This window comes from Podarcis filfolensis (assembly GCF_964270895.1).
Source record: "Podarcis filfolensis genome assembly, chromosome: 9".
Taxonomy (NCBI): Eukaryota; Metazoa; Chordata; class Lepidosauria; order Squamata; family Lacertidae; genus Podarcis; species Podarcis filfolensis.
In genome coordinates, this window is record NC_139610.1 from 28,083,437 (window position 1) to 28,102,038 (window position 18,602).

The 18,602-nt window shown below is 41.1% G+C and overlaps 3 protein-coding genes across 7 annotated transcripts in view; 2 read left to right on the forward strand and 1 right to left on the reverse strand.

The window, feature by feature from the left end:
- Positions 1–4,701, reverse strand: part of TRAPPC11 (trafficking protein particle complex subunit 11) — a 67,293-nt gene extending 62,592 nt beyond the window's left edge. For 3 of the 4 annotated variants that reach the window (XR_014552138.1, XM_083631055.1, XM_083631056.1), the window contains exons 1-5: positions 4,396–4,615; positions 3,572–3,800; positions 1,853–2,022; positions 917–987; positions 79–193 (exon numbers count right to left, since the gene is read on the reverse strand). Coding sequence is in view for 3 of the 4 variants with exons in the window: in XM_083631055.1 (XP_083487181.1) it covers positions 79–193; positions 917–987; positions 1,853–2,022; positions 3,572–3,775 (560 nt within the window). In the remaining variant the exon portion in view is untranslated. Of the gene's footprint in view, positions 1–78; positions 194–916; positions 988–1,852; positions 2,023–3,571; positions 3,801–4,395 lie in introns of all 4 variants that reach the window. The other variant, XM_083631054.1, reaches the window with a different exon arrangement.
- Positions 4,702–4,795: 94 nt separating this feature from the next.
- Positions 4,796–14,999, forward strand: RWDD4 (RWD domain containing 4). Of its 2 annotated transcripts, none has more exons than XM_083631386.1 (7): positions 4,796–5,038; positions 8,364–8,444; positions 9,173–9,282; positions 9,374–9,518; positions 9,973–10,090; positions 10,791–10,840; positions 12,048–14,999. In XM_083631386.1, the coding sequence occupies exons 1-7, from the start codon at positions 5,015–5,017 to the stop codon at positions 12,078–12,080; spliced, it is 561 nt and encodes a 186-aa protein (XP_083487512.1). In that variant the 5' UTR covers positions 4,796–5,014; the 3' UTR covers positions 12,081–14,999. The 2 variants fall into 2 exon arrangements, with proteins under 2 accessions (XP_083487512.1, XP_083487511.1); XM_083631385.1 differs by having other exon boundaries at positions 4,867–5,038; positions 10,989–14,999.
- Positions 15,000–17,232: 2,233 nt separating this feature from the next.
- Positions 17,233–18,602, forward strand: part of LOC310770387 (uncharacterized protein) — a gene marked incomplete at its 5' end in the record, with an annotated part of 41,542 nt that continues 40,172 nt past the window's right edge. The window contains one exon of the mRNA XM_083630976.1: positions 17,233–17,859. Coding sequence (XP_083487102.1) covers positions 17,809–17,859 — 51 coding nt within the window. The remainder of the gene's footprint in view (positions 17,860–18,602) is intronic.

Sequence of the window (18,602 nt, forward strand, 5' to 3'; positions counted from 1 at the left end):
AAGCAAGCATGAGGATGATTTCGGCCATGGTAAAAAAAATAACTAAAGAAAAACCTGCCTCTCACATAATTTACTTACCTTATAATATAACCTACAAGGTGATCAGTATGTGGCAAAACGAACAGTGACTTTCCAGAGAGGTCACAAGCATTGCATAAAGCCGCTGCCCTTTCAGAAGCAATAACGTCTTCTCCTAAAATAAAATTTTAAAAATGCTGAACCGTCTACTTTCTGAAAATCTGTCAAAGGGCAACAGATTGTCACATTCACGGTATGCTATTAACCATAGTTTACATGACATGCAAATGAGTTCATTGTGCACTACAACATATAAGGTGAATTGTTCCCCTTTGAACCAAATGTGGAGTAAATTTTTTTCTGAGCTGGAAGAAAAGACAAAGACCGCGAGACCTACAGGAACAACACTGCTGTTGCAGTTGATTACAATATATCCGAACCCGTGGTGCACTAGATTCCTAAAAGCACGTCAACCTGCACCGTAAGGACAGCGTGAAAGGCTTTTAACACAAATAAAAAGGAACCTAGAAAACCTGGTTTTCAAACCAGTCTCAGCTCTCTCATCTGTCTCCAGCGAAGGGTTAAGACAGATATACTGTATGCTTTTAATTCTTTTGCTTTTAACTTGTTTTTATTTTATTGTGTGTTTTGATATTGTTGTAAACCGCTGTGATATATTTCTACGATACAGTGGTATATGAAAATGTTTAGAAATAAATAAAATAACTGCTACTGAAAAACTTTCAACCTATAGTAATACAAAGTTTCCCCCACACACACACTTTCTTTATGGCACACATTTCTGCCTTCTATTGAAAAACAGGTGTATTTCACAACTTCAGTTTACTGTGTTCATTTATTTCAAATCTGGTTATTTTAGATTTCAATTGTACTTCACCTGGAGGTAACGGTGTTTTCTTCTGAATCAAAACCACAGCAACTTTTGTGTTTCTTCCCTGCAAACTCTGCCTGTAAGAACAATAAACAACATCAAACTGAGGATGGTATGCATGCAAGCCTTTAGACCATACTGCAAAATACGTTTAGTAATAAATGTTGCCTGTCTCAAGAGACAATGAAGTGTGCCTCTGGGGGTAAAGTCAAACCAAACGTTTAGTACAATCTTAACTAAAAGGAGGCTTTCTGTTTTTGTTTTAAAGAAAGCAATAGAACTCAGCAGCAGACTTTCTCTCTTTCCACTTACATTAGATTTCCCAAAGGTGTAAACTAAGTAAACTAAGATGGTATGTGTGCTTTTTAAAAAAGTAGCATTTCAAACATGGGGATGAATTCAACATAGTACAACAGCAATCATTCTGTCAGCACAAGCATTTCAGTTTGCCAGTCAGAATGATGACCCCTTTCATCTCACCAACTGGGTGGGGGGAGGCAGGGGGAAGAGAAAGAGAAAACCCTGTTGTCCTTCCAGAGGTCCTTGCACTGGCTTCCACTAGTTCCCAAACTTTTTCAGTTGCATAGAGTACTACTATTGCCTTTAGGCCAAAGGCGTGCATTTATTTATTTGCTAAGCACTTGGAGATGTTTCAGGGAGACCAAGTGCTCCACGGAGCACAGTTTGGGAACCACTGCACTAGTGGAACTCATTAAGTTAAATCCAGCCTATGGTTAGACTTCTGCTGTAAAAGCACCCTTACATATGTAAGTTACAGTGCAATTCTACACTCAGAAGTAAGCCCCAATGACTTCAGAATTGCACCCTGCTTATCTGTCTTGAAAGAGGAAGAAAGGAGCTTGTGAATGATGACTTTTCCCCAAATATGTTTGCATTAAGCCATTACTAAGCTAATACCTAAGAAATCTTTTGAAATTATACCTGACAATTTCAACTCTAGTAGCACACTCTGACTGTTTTTCTTTCCACTGTGGCTCATCCCAGTCCAGTTCATAAAACACCACAACAAGTGCAGGCACCAAGTTCAGATGTTTGTTCATCCAGCCAGTCTTCAAGATTCCTTTTGGAATGTACCATTCATACGTTGTTCTCTGCAAGCATTGACAAACAAGGTGAGCTGTTCTCTCTGTTCTTACACAAGTTTGGGTGACTGATATATTTATGCCAGGACTTAAAACATTCTGCTTTATTCCATGTCCTTCTCTATCATGGCTACCAGAAGTACAATAAAGGATCAAACCTTTCTCTTCTCTACGCTAATCACCAATCTTACTGCCTAGAGCAGAATACACGTGGGGGAAAGTTTCATTATACTTAGGAGGACTTTTTATGTAAACATGCTTCATTGTAAGAAAGCAAGAATCACAATCTACTCTAGCATCTTGTTCTCACAATGGCCAACCAGATGCCTTTGGAAGCCTTGCAAACAGGACATGAACACAACTGTGTTCTACCCACTTACACCTCCCAGCACCTGATATTAAAAGATTCCGACTTTGGAGGCAGAGAATAGCCATTATGGCCAGAAGCTGATAATCCTATCCTCCATGAATTTGCCTAATCTCTCTTTAAAGTAGGTGCCCATCACATCTTGGGGAGCATATTCCTATGCATTTGAGCAAAGCACTTTCTTTTGCCCATTCTGAATCTTCCAAGGTCCTGGATTCTAGTACCATAAAGGAGGGAGATTCTCCCAATCCATGTTCTCTGAACCATGCATAATCTTATACACCTCTATCATTCCCATTTCCCCCCTAAATTAGAAAGGCACAAATGTTGTAACTTTTCCTCACAGGGGAATTGCTCAAACCCCTTGATCATTTTGGTAGCACTTTTCCAAATTGTTTTGCAACTCTACAATTTCCTTCTTGAGGTGAGGGGACCAGAACTGTGGATAGCGTTCCAAGTGTGGCCTCAACAAAGATTTGTACAATGGTATTATAATACTGGTTTTTTATTTTCCAATCTGTTTCCTAATGATTCCTAATGTGATATTCCCGTTTTAACAGCTACTGCACAATGAAACAACATCTTCATAGAACTATCCACTAAAACCCCAAGACTTTGTTCCAGGTCAGTCCGGTCAGATTCAACTAGCATATATAAGAAATCAGGACTTCCTGTCCCTCAGTGTATATCACTTTATACTCACTTACAGTGAATTGCTTTCGCCATTTTATTGCCCATTCACCCAGTCTGGAAAGAATGTTTTGGAGCGCCTCACAATTTTTTTGTTTGTTTCACTGTTCACCCCTAACTCAAATGGACAAGTTAAAAACAGAAGTCTCAATATGGATTCTTGGGTGACTCCACTTTCTAAATCCCTCCATTGTGAGAACTGTCAATTTATTCCTAAAATAGTCTCAAGTAGAGTTGCAAAGCATGCTTTGGTTTGTGTCAGATACAGAATAAGGCTTCTAGCCTATATAGTAACTCAGTTTTTAGATTTAAGCTACAATTATATGCTTCCTTTTGAAAGTATCCCTTTAGCTGATTCCAGCATTCAATTAACCTTCAAGTGGAAAACTGATTACACAAAAAATTACAAGAATCACTGCAAACAGCAAGTAATTCATATTAAATATATTTTACAATCAAGATATAATCCTTTACTTCCAAACATAAAACAAAAAGCAATACCTTTGTCCTACATTTAGGATATTCATGATCCCCAGGGAGTACTTTGAAAGAAATTGGCACTCTGTCCGCTCTCCTGTTTGCACAAAAGGCGTCCCAAACTGCCCGATGAACAGCATTATACACTACATCCAAACCCGTGAGTGTAACGAAGGCCATAGGACGGCAGCATAGTTCCACAGGAAAATCCCATTGCGAAGGGCTCATCGTTAAGGTTGGTTCGCAGGGAAATCTGAAACAGTAAGTATACATTTTCAATGAACTGGTCTGTTACCCAGATACATTTATCGTTATTCTGGGACACCAATAGTCAAAGAGAAAGAAAAACCTCTGCTAAAAAAAATAAAAATACTTCTGACTAAATTCTTCCCAAATGCAAGCTGATACGACATGCAATAGTAAATGAAATCTTAGGATTGAAAGAGGCGTAGCTTCCCCCACCTTAATAGCAGTATATGGAATCAAAGAATTGTAGAGCTGGAAAAAACTCCAAGGGTCATCCAGTCCAACCCAGGAATCTCAACACGCGGTTCCCAACCAATCTCAAACCATACCGGACCCGGCTTAGCTTTGCAAACTCCGCAGCCTGAAATAAATTTGTGGCTTAGCCATGAATGACCAAGCGGCTTCCTAGAAGGTTTCGCCCAACTTTCCCCGAGCTTCTCGGCGGTGTCCCTGCTCGCCCGAGGCCGCTGGCCGGCGCTTTTCCTCCGCGGCCCCTCCCGGAGCCAGTCATGGCGCTCCCGACAGCTGACAGCGCCTGACCCTCCCGCGTCCCCTTCCCCTCGCAGCCCACCACGCCCTGCGCGGCCCCGCTCCACCCGCACCTGCGCCGCTGCACGGTGAGGAAGAAGCGGCTCCCCCTCAGCGCCACAGGCGGCCGGCGCAGTCCATGGGAAAGGCCCGACCGAACCACGGAGGAAAGAAGGGGAAAGGGTCCAACAGCAGCAGCCCAAGGCCTGACTGAGCAGCCCAGCAAACAAGCCGGGGGTTGGGAGTGGGGGTGCGAAACCAGCTGAGAGCGACGTCTCCAGCTGACCAATGAGCGCCAAGACTCATCAAGGGACGAAACCATTGGAGCGCGGGCAGTGTTAGAGTTCGACGAAGAGCCAATGAGGACCAGGAAAGAGGCCGGACTGGCATAAGGGACCGAAGCGAGCCAGAGGGCGTGTCTGAAAGAGCCTGTGGCCAATAGACAGCCGGGAACAAGACGCGGAAGGGTGGACCCCCGCGTCCAATAGGAAGGGCCGTGAGGACGCGAGTGCCGTGACCCCGCCTCCCCTTGTCATTTTCGGCGCACGCGCACGGGTAGGCGGCTGTCGGGATCAGTCGGGGTGCGTGGATCTCGCCCTGGCGGAGAGGAGGGCGTCGCGATCACCTGGGAGGAGGGACGGTGGGCAGTGAAAGGGGTTGGGGGGGCGCTCCTGTTTCCTCCGGTGTCGCGCCATGACGGCGAACGAAGACCAGGAGGTGAGTGAGGATTGAAAGGTTTTAGTGATGATGGGGAGAAGGGCAGAGTTTCATCCGCTGCAGAAGTAGAGAATCAACAGGCGAAGTTCTCTCCCCCCCCCGCTCTGCCTCTCGGGGGCAGGCGCTGCACCTGTTGAGCTTCTGCCTGCCGCAGCCAAAAGCTTGTACAGGCAACATGGGGCATTGCTCAGTTGCTTAGAGCAACTAATAATAATAATAATAATAATAACTAATAATAATGCAGACGTTGCAGTTTCGATCCCCATATGAGACAGATGCATGGCAGGGGGTTGCACTAGATGATCCTTGTGGTCCCTTCCAACTCTCCAATTCTATGAACAGAGCAGAGGTGGGCAGAATTTAGACTAGCACTCACTAATGGATATCTAGGTAATTTGCAGAAGATCCGGAAGGTTTCCTGACTCTGAAGTGTCCTGACAATAGCAAGAATTAGGCTGCTGGGGGCGGGGGGAGATGGGTTGCAAGAGTGGGCATCTTTGCAGAAGGGTCTTGCGAGCTTGGTTCAAATCCAGATCTCAAGTGCTAGAGCAGAGCTTATGTGCAGAGACATCCTGTTCCTTAATTCTGAACAGACTTGCCTTGCTAAACCACTGTTTTACACCTCCATCTGTTTGGGCCCACCCCTACATTACAGAAGTTAGCATGCTTAAAAACCTCAGGATAATTTTGATAATTTACTCACTACAGTTGTCAACACCAAGTAGGCAATACCCTGATTCAGTGGTTTTTCAACTAGTGTGGCATGGCACCCTGGGGTGCCTTGAATGATGGTCATGGGTGCAACACTGTCATCTATCCCTCTTTCCTTCCCTCATCCTCTGATGCCCTCTCACGTCTCAGCCTCCCAAAGGCTTGCACAGCTGTTAATTGTGGCAGACCTGGCTGCAATCTCCGCAGGCGAATGCTGCCTCTGGGGCTGGTCAGGGGGTGCTGGTTGCCAGGAGCTGAAGCAGCCTCAGAGTAAGCAAGCAAGCGGGTGAGGGAGACCAGCTAGCCAGTCCACCAGCCCTTGCTGTTGGGAATGGACAGACAAGTCCCAGGCCCCTATGGGGCAGTGTGTGGAGGCACCCCTCTTTGGGGCAGGGAGGGGCAGCTCAGAGGGCAGGGGCAGCAGTATTAGCTGCCCAGAGGACTCCCAAGAAGAGGGGGAGAGGAGGCTGAGGGAACACTCCACAAGGGAGAATGTTCAAAAAGGTGAGAGTCTGCCTGCTCTGCAGGCAAGGGGTGACATAACTGGGCTTTTGAGCCCCACAGGGGTACCACTGAAAGAATGTAGTTGCTCAAGGGAGCCGTGGACTCAAGAAGGTTGAAAACCTCTGCCCTGATTGAAAGCCGGTAGGGAGCATAGCTTGGTGGGACCATAGCTTGGTGGTAGAGTCTGCAGACCAGACACACAGACCCCACATCTACATTCACAAAGACAAGCTACCATCTTTACTTTTGCTACACAGTAGAAAACTCAGCAGTTAGGTGTTCATTACATACTCAGTTTCGACAAGATGTAAACATTGGATTTGGATCATAATTTTTGTTGTATTCTTCATATTGAATAATTCTATCAATTCTATAGATAAATACAAATATCCAAATTTATCTGTTGTATATAATATGTATTTTCATGTTTTCTTTTCTTAACTTTGCCTTGGATTTAAAGAACTGCATTAGAGAGCATATGCCTAATGGAACTTTGGGCTTCTGTTTCTCAAAACAGCAGTCTCCCAGGCCACATAGTAAATGGGTTGTGAAGCAAGGGACACAGGGGAGACTTTCAAAGTACTGTAGCTTGAAATATGACACAAGGCACTATTGTCCATAAGTGGGGGGATCAAAAAGTTACAGTGGTACCTCAGTTTAAGAATAGCCCTGTTTACGAACTATTCGGTTTACGAACTTCACAAAACTGTAGTGTCCTGGTTTGCGAACTTTACCTCGGTCTAAGAATGGAATCTGAACGGTGGAAAGGCACCGGCGGCTGGAGCCCTCATTAGGGAAAGCGCGCCTCAGTTTAAGAACGGTTTTGGTTTAAGAATGGACTTCCGGAACAGATTAAGTTTGTAAACCGAGGTACCACTGTATAGGGAGTACCATGCACAGAATACTCCTACAATCTTTCTCCATGTGTATATGCGTTTTAAGGTCTTGTACAAAACAGTGAAAATTAATCATAACTGCTTTTTTTAAAAAAAAGCACATGCAAAATAAAATAGGGCTTTGGTTCTGTCCAGACTATTTGAAAAAAGTACAGGCACCCACCCCAGTTACGTGTATTCAAGTGATGTGTGACTGCGCATATGCACGGCACTGGAAACCAGAATTAGGGGGAAAGACCTGAAGTGCCTCAATAAAGCCCTGCTGCGCCTCCAGCTCACGAGGAGACCCTCCCCAGAGCCCAAAGGGGACATCCTCTTTGTGGCAGGTCTCCTTGCAAGCTTGGAAGTGCAGCAGGGTGCTTCCCCACTTAACACACAATTCATTTATGCTTGCAGGTGGCCAGAACCTAACCCCCATGTAAGTTAGGAGTCACCTGTATCATTGACTGTAGTGCGCTTTGGATAATAATCCCTGTAGTTGAAAACATTTGTTCCTATAAAGTATTCATATTGTTTATCGTCTTTCTTTTATTTCATACCCAACATAATACACCTCTGCTAGGTTGGTGTTATCATTAGTAAGGTAAAGGTAAAGGGACCCCTGACCATTAGGTCCAGTCGCGGATGACTCTGGGGTTGCGGCGCTCATCTCGCTTTACTGGCCGAGGGAGGTGGCGTACAGCTTCCTGGTCATGTGGCCAGTATGACGAAGCCGCTTCTGGTGAAGCCAGAGCAGTGCACAGAAATGCCGTTTACCTTCCCGCCGGAGCGGTACCTATTTATCTACTTGCACTTTGACGTGCTTTCGAACTGCTAGGTTGGCAGGAGCTGGGACTGAGCAATGGGAGCTTACCCCATCGTGGGGATTTGAACTGCTAACCTTCTGATCAGTAAGCCCTAGGCTCTGTGATTTAACCCACAGCGCATCAGTAGTAGTAGCATTAAACCCTTTTTTATTTAATGTTCTCTTTTTAAAAATTATTTTGAACTAAGGTTGAAGGTGATGAAATTAATATCAAATATTAATACTTAAACAGATTGTACCCAATTTAAATGGTTAAGAAGCAAATAGGAGACCAAGACCACTACTGGCTAAGTATCTTTGGCCCTTTCCTGCAGCATTACCCTTAGGACTATTTTGTGTTTTAAAGATTTGTGCAAATGTTCTCTTTAGCTTTTAAAAGTATTAATAGTTTTCTTGTTCTTTCCTTCAGATGGAGCTAGAAGCATTACGTTCTATTTATGAAGGTGATGAGTGTTTTAGGGAACTTAGCCCCATTTCCTTTCAATATAGGGTGAGTTTGCATGAGGTTTTATTACAGAAAAGTAATCTGTGTTGACTTGAACTGAGTCCCAATTCTTCCAAGACATATGCATGTATCTGAGGTAGCTCATAGTTTTTACTGTTTTTTTTAATTGATTTCTTGATTAATTGCATGCATTTACTGTGATTTAGCTATTGTACTCTGCTTTGGGATTATTTTATAGGAAAAGTGGGTAACAATTTTTTAAAGAAAAAAGTACACCACCTGTCTAATACAGTTGTGAATGAAAGAATATTTAACTTTTAACTTCAATAGCCACATTTATTTTCATAGGATTGACAGCATGTAATTTGTGAAGTCGAGCTCAGATTCATGCTGTTATCCAGCAATCTCATTTGAATTAAGCAATAATTATTTGAATTAAGAATAATTTGAAGTAATAATTAAACAGTAATAATACTGTGTTTATTCAGAATGAGGAAAGTTACCTATAGAGCAAATGTCTTTTTTATTATTGTTTTCTAATGGCAGCTGCATGGATTCCTGTGAAGTAATATTTTACATTTCTATCGATTAGTGTTGCAGTCGTCTTATCTGAAGACTCAATTCTATGGATGATGATAATAATAAAAATCAACAGTGAAGGATCCTTGTTATAAAACAAATATATTTCAGTATTTCTTCTATTGGTTTAAAAATGGGGGGGGGGGATTTTCTGGATTCTTCTTACACTGCCATGCTTTATAAATATTTTCCAGATAGGTGAAAATGGAGACCCTAAAGCTTTCCTGATAGAAATATCATGGCCAGAAACATACCCTCAAACTGCTCCAGTCATCTCTATGGATGCATTCTTCAATAACTCTATGTAAGTATTCCAGATTCTTATAGTGGCATTCCTTCTGGAATAGCCTTCTTTTGCATCTATCCCTAAAAGGAGGTTCTATTATTTCTCCTAGAGCCTCCACCATAAAGCAAAGTATATTGAACAAATTAATGGAAGAAGTTGAAGTTAACCTTGGTACCTCTATGACATACACAATTTTTGAATATGCCAAAGATAATAAAGAGCTGTTTATGGAAAACCAACCCATTAATATTGCGGTAAGCTGATAACTTGTTTATATATCTCAAAATACTAGTGTTTTCCCCCAAATATTAAGAGGTTAATGCCAAACTGCCACTGCAAGAATAAGTTCACATTTCTAGAAAAGCTTCACTTTCCTATAGTAAACTAGTAACTGTTTGCCTCAGGTACAATTCGGTATTCTGGATGTTGTTAGTAAAAATGGCTGATTATCATACCTAGAATTGTATATTGTTCACTGGCTACAATATATAAAACTCCATGTATTGTCAACAAGGATTATGATAAGCCGCAACACAAATATACTTATCTCATAATGAGCTTTCATAGCCAGTAAATGCAAAGTTTCCAGTGTAGAAAAGTATAGATGAAGATCTGAAGCAATTGGATCTTTACTAAATGGGAACCCAAGGATGAGAGAAAGTGCCAATAAATTACAGAAATATCTTATTAACAAATTACGTTTTTTAGACAGCTTTGAACAACTGCATCTCAACAGGACATCCAGATGCAGCACAAACTAGTAAGAAAAAAGAGAAAAAGGAACAATTGACCAAAACACAAAAACGAAAGTTAGCAGATAAAACAGGTGTGTATGGTGTAGTTCATGTTTCTTTTAGATTTTTTTAAAAAGATGCATTTTGTTATTGTATGAATTAGGAGATTTAACAAATGTTTGTCAAAGTACAGGATTTTACCAATGTTTGTATATTAAGTTTATATTTTTGTGCAGGATAATGTTTATTAAAGCTCTCTCTGTGTGTGTGTGACTACAGTTAATCTTTCAGTAGTTATTGAGTTGGCTCCCATAAAAAGATCAAGCCATGGTTTGGTACTATGACAGGGGTAGGCAACCGAAGACCCGGTGGCCGGATGCGGCCCAATCGCCTCCTCAATCACAGACGGTCCAGAAATCAGTGTGTTTTTACATGAGTAGAATGTGTCCTTTTATTTAAAATGCATCTCTGGGTTATTTGTGGGGCATAGGAATTCGTTCATTTCCTCCCCCCAAAATATAGTCCAGCCCATCACATGGTCTGAGGGACGGTGGACCGGCCCACGGCTGAAAACGATTGCTGACCCCTGCACTATGAGAATGATCCCTGTGTTCCCGTTGTCCTTCCTTCCCACTCCCCTTATGAACCCCATTTAATTATTTAGTGTGTGGCTGCAAATAATAGTTTGCATTTTGAATCTTGCAGCAAGCTGTGGTTTGCTGCAAACCAGGAAGCGGTTAATTAAAATCTGAAATTTGAAAATTAACAGCTTGTTTGTGGTGTTTTGAATAGATCACAAAGGAGAGCTTCCTCGAGGATGGAATTGGGTTGATGTAATAAAGGTAACATACATCGCAGTTGAAAATTATTTAATACATATATATTTAAGAGACTTCAGCAGTGTTTAATCTGTTTCTCTCCCTTTCTCTTCTTTTTGTTAACCATTTTGGACATGGATGGCATTTGGATTCTCTTCTTGTCCTTATGTAGCATGTAAGTATTTCAGTCTTCCTGAATTGTTGTACTAGTTTTGAGATACCTTTAATTCCAAGGTTATTTGGGATACTTTCTCCTTTTGATAAGTTTTTAGGGCACTTATCCTAAACATGAAAAGAAATCCTATTGAATTATGTCCACATATTTTTTTAAACAAATTCAGAAGTACTGGCTAACCAGCCTACCACTTTCATGAAAAGAATAGTAATTGTTAGAGCTTTTCAACCAAATCTGATATATAATACTGAATATGCAAGAAAGTGGAAATCAAAATATTGTGTGATGTTCCCAGTGTTTGTAAATATGTGATTAATACAGGTTAACTGTTTACAAATAAGTTCAATGCCCACATGTGGAATTGCCATCTCCCTGCATGCTTGCATTCCTCCATTGTTGTAATTATGTTGTACACTAGCCTGCTTCACATATCACCTTAAACCAATGCCTAATTTTCCCCCTGTACTTCATCACACTGCACATTCACTTTTAAACTACAGCTAAGCTCACCATGGTATAAAGTGATATGCAAACAAGGCCATTGACTATAGTGCTAAGTGATGGTTTGCATGTGTGAAGGAATGATCACAGAAGAATCACAACAAATAAAACTTTTTAGTAGTTTAATGTTAATTAAAAAAAACAATACTTTAAGGGCTGTCCAGGCAGGCTGTCTAATAAAGTGGTAAAACATGTCTTCTGAGTTTCATTAAGGTTGCCACAAAGCATCTGATGAACTGCCCCAGGCCAAGATAAACCTTTTTGTTTCCATGCACTGAGATTCTGATCAATGCTATAGTCCCAGGTCCATACTCTCAGAGTTTCTTTTTTTACTGTATGTCTCTCCAACCCTTTCAGCAACTTTTTATATAAGGAGCTCTCTTCATTTTGGCAGTAAATTGGTTTTTACACCTGTTACTGAATTTTGTGACATTCTAAACACTAGCAGTACCAGTCTCAGATACCTGCCTTTAAGAAACAAAAAAGTTAACAGAAAATCTGCAGACTGGGGCCAAGAAAAATGGTAGCTACTGAATCTTTTAATCTTTCTTTCAGCTAAGCAAAACTGGCTCCAAGGATGATGAATAGGAGGACACTGATATAGGAAAACATCAGCTTTTACTACAACACTGTTTGGAATCAACTGCCATATTCTCTCTTTTTTCATTTACATTTTATAAAATGACAGTTCCTCACACATTGTAATCTGAAAAGGTGTGCTTACCTAGAGGGAAATGTTTTTGGTATCCATAATCACTTTCTTCATATCACATGTTTGCCTTTAAAGAAATTAGGCTGAAGATTGTCTCCTTCTATTTCGATGTCAACTATCAGGACTCTGAATATAACAATATGTAATTTGCTTTTATACTGTTTGACCCTGTACTAAATCATGCAAAACTGAAAGCGAATCATCTAATGCTCTAGCTGCTCATCTTATTTTATATTTCTTTCTTGCATAGCTTCTTCAGTGTTATTTCAAATACTATTCATTACTGATCCAGCTTTGCAGATGAAATCTACAATGACAGGCTAAATTTTGGAAAAAATATTGGATCTTCCTGAACCGTGGTATTCTTGAAATGCATTTTTCAACCCAATCCCATGGTCTCCCTCTAGCACAGCTTCCCAGCTGTAATATAGTCACAGTCCTAGAAAGCAAAACAGGATCATGAGGTACAAAAGAGAAGGTATCAACTTTTATTCCCATGGCACATCTGCAGTTGCCTACCAGCCACTAATGATGCCCTTGCATTGGTACAGTCCCTGCATCCGTTATCAGCCCGTGGCAAAGAACAAATTCACTCATTATATGATTGAGCCAGTACACATGGTGTCCCATGCACAACTAGAGAGAGATGGTTCCACCTCTCCATGCTGTAGGGAGGTAGCAGTAGGCAGAAACTACAACCATCAGGCCTCCCTTCAGACAGGGATTAAATCTGCCAATCCACAGCCTACAACAATAATACTTTTGCCAGGCAAACAAGAAGGGAAGAAAGGAGAACCACTCCATTGGCAACCCAATATTCTAGTGAGCAGATCCATCTCTGAGAATTGTGGGCCCTCGAATGAGATTTGAGATTTGCTCTGGGATCAGTGATCATACACTGACAACTGTCGGAACACTCCACATAGCTTATATGTTGGTGTCTTCCATGGAGAGAAAAGAGATTTTGCTAATGGAGAAGTCAGGGGCAAGAAAGGAGGAACAGTATGGTAGGGAGCTCACAGCAGAAAGCTGCAGGAGTTATCTGGTAGTTTGTTGGGATGGAATAATGTGAGACAGAAGAGAATGAAGTCACTGCCTGCCACAGGAATTAGCACAAGTCAGACCTACAATGTGGCTTTTGTAGCTACTCAACAACCTATGCTATGGCACACACCCTTTCCCCCAACCAGTGATGGCCAAACTTGGCCCTCCAGCTGTTTTGGGACTACAATTCCCATCATCCCTGACCACTGGTCCTGTTAGCTAGGGATGATGGGAGTTGTAGTCCCAAAACAGCTGGAGGGCCAAGTTTGGCCATCACTGCCCCAAACCATGTTTAGATACAACTGGATAGACTAGGTGTGACTGTTGCATTTGGAGCTGCAACTCTGTGGAATGGGATAGCAGAAGCTCCATAGACATTTGGTTGCAAGTTTAATCCCTGGATGAAATATCCTAGCAGAAGAGGCTGGAAAAGAGCTGCATGTATAGACATACTTGAAGCAGGGCAGCGCTACAGCCAATGGGAGTCAACGGTTCATGAGCCAATAGCCTCATTTAAATATTTGCTTGCCTTGCATAGAAGTTGGGGTATTTTAATCTTTTTTACAGTTGTTTTTAATTAACTTTAAATGTGTTTAATGACTTTAACTGTTTTTGTTGATAATTTTAATAGTTCTTGTGAACTACTTAGAGGTTTTACTACAGTCAAGCAGTTTTCAAATTTGGTTGAATAAATAAAATAAAGTTATGCCCCAGAATGCCATCATTTCTCCCAGCTCCTTTCATCCCAGCCATGAACCTTTTCCCATAAACCTTTGGTTGATTGCCGGTAGCCACTGTAGAGGCTACTGTACACACCCTTCTACTATTTGATTTATTATTACATCAACACGTAACCAGGGTAAGTGGCTGGTATATAAATTCAATAAATACTACTACTACTACTACTACTACAGCATAGAAAGCTAGTGAATTGTTGGGATACACTTCGTTACTCTAGCTAATACTCTAGTGGCCACAGACCTCGTCAGGTCATTAATTATGGGGGAATATTGAAATCCACAAGGCTTACTTGCTGACTCCCTCCAGTTTCAGCCAAATCATCCCACCTCTTTTATAAGCATAACGAAAGATACACATCCCAAGCTGTTTCCCAATGCAAATGAAACTATCCTATTCGATCCAGAGCCACTGCTATTTGACAGCAATGAATCTTACCTTTTATCTATGAAGTTACTGTTCCTCACTCATCCACAAAGTTGATGGTCTAAATATAATTTCACTTTTGATAAATTATTATTTTTTAAATGGGTAATTAGAATTCTGATAGGACTGCAGTCCAAAAAACACTGGGGAGTACACTTCATTGAACTCAGAACTTCTGAGTAAACCTGCATAGAATTCCACTGTATGAAAAACTGTGATGAAAAAATAACTAGAACTAACCCACCAGTACATTTTCTGTCTTGGAAATGCATTTATGGTAGTTTGTATTTTTCCTCTCAAAAGGTAGCACAGTACCCGCCCTAAATGCTGAGTGCCATTTATTTCTGTTCGTTATTTTCTTCCTTTGGAAAAATAGGAGTTGTCATGTTTTCTTGTATATGTTAATGAATAAAGAGATGGATATAACCACCAAATGGGTAGATAAAACGGAATTTTGCATAGATGTGCCGTCTTGTATCTAAAAGTTCTCTTTACTGTTTAAATAGTAATAGAGTATAAGATGCCTTAATGCCATCTAATTTTTATTGTGGGAAGGGATGGGTTTAAATAAATATATATTTATCTGCTGTGTTGTGTGTTTATTTGCATTTAGGCCTTGTGCATACAGTGGGCCAAAGTTAAGCAGAAACTTCAACTGCAGAGTTCAGCACATATTTCAGTCTGCTGTTAAAATCTTTGTGACTTCAACCTGCTTCAATTTGGCTGGGCAGCATTATGTGTCTCTGTAACAATAGGCTACAAGACGCATGAAGAGCCCTGTTGCAGCAGGCCAAAGGCCTATCTAGCACAGGATCCTGTTCTCACAGTGACCAACTGGAAGGCTGCAAGCAGGACATGAGCACAAGATTGGGGTCGGGTGTGTTTTTCCCCAGATGGAACTCACCAGAACTCAGTTCCAGCACCTCTCTGGTGGGCGCCATTGCCACTATAAGAGAACAAGGGAGGTGTTCATGGTGAGCACCTCTTTTTCTAGAAAAAGAACACTGGCAACAAAGCTCCACCAACCTGAGATTCCTAGTAACATGCTGCCTCGAACAGTGTGGGTAGAACATAGCCGTCATGGAAGGGGGAAGGGGAGATAGAGCAACAGTGGGTGAGTTGGCTTGTAGCACACAGAATAAAATAAATGCATGGGATGTCCTAGTGTTGAGGCTGTGAGCAAACTAGTGGAATGTCTCTGTTGTAAATAACAACTTCAAACAAGGAAAACTGATGAGAGCGGGATAATTTTAGCAGAGGAAGACTGCTCCAGAAACAGTTTCGCCTGCTCCATGAGTTCTCCCCCACCCCCTGCCACAGGGGAATCCATATAGGATCCAAACCTACATATCCTCCCAAATAAGTAAATTAAATAGCATGATCAACAGATTGGATCACAGGCCAAGTTATATTTTGACAACTCCCGCCTTTCTACAAATAGATGTTATATCTGCGCTTCTTTGAAATTTAATTAGAGCCATCACAAAAATGAACAGGATATGCAGGCACTCGGCTATGTGATTTTTAGGGCAGTGAATACCTACATAAATTATTGCGCCTTTCACACAAAAGTAATTTCTATGAAAGGAATCCAGATATTAAACATTTAACATCTTTGTCGTGAACACCTGTATTTCTGCTGATGGGGGGACGGGACTAACATTTGAGACTGCCAGGTATGGAAAATGGAGTGCTTTCGTTCAATAGCTCCCCAAGGGAGAGGAAACTCAGTTTATGCAGAGTAGAAATTTAGTTACCATGACAATTTATCTGAATAGACCAGTTGGGGGGGAAACAAACAAACCGAAATTGCTTGTCTCCTTTCTGCTGCCGCTTGACATGAAGTCAGAATTGGTAGGATCTTGAAGGAAAACCTTGAAAGGTAGGATATCTGAATACTTCAGACACACTGGTTGATCTTTAGTTGCCTGTTGCATTGTAGGGCACACTCTGCTTCTGCACTTTCCTTGTAATTAAAATATCTTAAAATAGCCCACACCAATGGTCATCCGAGCTGGGACTAATGGGAGTTGTAGTCCCACTTCCCAGGACGGTGCGAGGACCAATTTTGGGGTTGCAACCAGCCTGGGTGGAAATTCTGATACCGTTTCCCTTGCCGGATCATGGTGGGGGTAAGAGGTGCTGTACCATTTAAGGTAAGCGGACTTTGTAGTCCAAAACATCAGGAGGCTGCCTAAGAATATATTGCAGCAAAACCACCTCTGTCTTCCAGCTGTGTTCCTTTGCTTAAAAAATGTGCAGGCAGAAGTCGCTTCCAATTATAACTTCTAGTACAATTATCTGAATTTGCCCTGTGTTGTGGTTTCAACAGAGTTAGTTATCTCATTCAGTAAGGCAACTGTAACAATCCTCACCAAACTGCTCAAACTTGAGACCAACTGAAATAATTTCACAGTGGTTCTGTGTGGTTGGTCCCATGTTGCATCACTGTCTTCTATAAAGCTGTACCATTAGGCAGGCTGTGGTCTAGGGTCAACTATCCTGATGAGCCATTTCAACTCTACTGATTGGGAAACAATTGTTGCCGCTCAACCTAGCACAATTGATTTTGTATAATTAATAAATTCGTTCATTGTTACTTACCGGCAAAAAACAGCCACCTAACAAACTCCAGACAACACTGGCTTAATTATTTTTCGCAACAATTTGTATAGGAATCTGTTTTAAGCTACTTGTAATTGTAATAAAGTGAGATAATAAATAAAGGTAGAGATTCATATCGAGTGCTGAACACATTCTTATGAGCACATTAATAATGTTCAGCTATTGGGGTTGTTTTTCTCTTTCCACTTTTTTATTTGGCTTTGGAGCTGACTGTTCTAGCCAACAGCTCTTAAAAGGAGGCTAAAATCTGAATGGCAAGTCAAACAGGTTTTGCCACTGTATGTTGCTATGGGTTAGCGCTGCCTGGGAATCAGTAAACTTACTCACTTCCATACGCCAAGAGGCAGAGAAGAAAAATAGCGCTGGGGAGAGAGATGGGTTTTTTGTTTGCTATTTGGAAGCATCTGTGGGAGAGAAAACCCTACTACGTCATGGGTATTTTGTAAATACGTGTTAAACTTCTCAAAGGCAAATGAAGGAAATGTGAAATTATAAGTTTGCAATTGGCTGATAATACTTTCAGTTACGCAGCAGTACCTGTAATTAGATTTGTGCCCTGCTGTCTTCTTACTAAATCTGTTGTCTTCTTACTAAAATTATAACTTTGGAAAGAAGCATAAGAAGATGTTCGGTTATATGTTTTGGAGTATAACTAACTGATTCTTAGCTCAGGAGAGAGCTAAAACAATCCGCCAATACCTAAGAGGCAATGAAATAAAACTTTAAGCTGACTTTCTACATTTTCTGACTTTAAACATCTGTGCAAAAACCATGTGGGCAGCTGACACAAAAGGAAATTTGTCTCAGAAGCCTCTACATACAGTAAGTACCTTTTGAGTAAATCTTATTGAAACTGTAATTTAAAACTAGTTTTACTATGTTGATTTCTGTTCTAAAACTTTGTATATTTCACCCTCACATTTTTGGAGGGGGTATCTGGGCTGTGTAAGAACCCCAGTATTAAAAAGCATAGATGAAAGATACCTAACCTTTGTATTATTTTCAACTCAAAACTGTCAGCAGATTTCAACACATTATTAATATTGAAAGGTTATGATCTCCTTATCTAAAACGTTGTTTCAAAATAAATCTGCTGTTCAATTTTTATGCTAGCTTTTATATTGTTAGAGGCCATATATACTCCCTCCTCTGTAACTTCGTTTCAATTTAAAAGTGCCCAATCTTTCTGTTAAATTCTCAGAGATTAAGAAAGGGAGAATAGATGTAATATATCGTACTTACTTATTTACAACATTTTTATGCTGCTTATCAACAAAGTCATCTAGGTGTTTACAAAAGTTATGAATCAATAAATACAGAATCACCATCAAATAGCATCAGGACCAATTAAGAACATATCAACACAGCCAACATAAAACCATTAGAAGCCAGCATAAAATGAGCATGTGCCCTAGGCCCATGCAGACACAGAAGCAGGCTCAGCCTATTTTGCCGCCTGAGGTGAAATAGCAAGCGGCTGCCCGACACATGTACCACACACACGACCTTGCCTCTGGCCTTGCTAACCAGAGTTGCACGGCTGCAACTTCTGGATTTCAACGAGA

Coding starts and splice junctions, on each gene's coding strand:
- RWDD4 (XM_083631385.1), top strand. CDS start 5,015: ATGACGGCGAACGAAGACCAGGAG. Junction 8,445..9,172: donor CCATTTCCTTTCAATATAGG/GTGAGTTTGCAT, acceptor AATATTTTCCAG/ATAGGTGAAAATGGAGACCC. Junction 10,841..10,988: donor ATTGGGTTGATGTAATAAAG/GTAACATACATC, acceptor GTCCTTATGTAG/CATGTAAGTATTTCAGTCTT.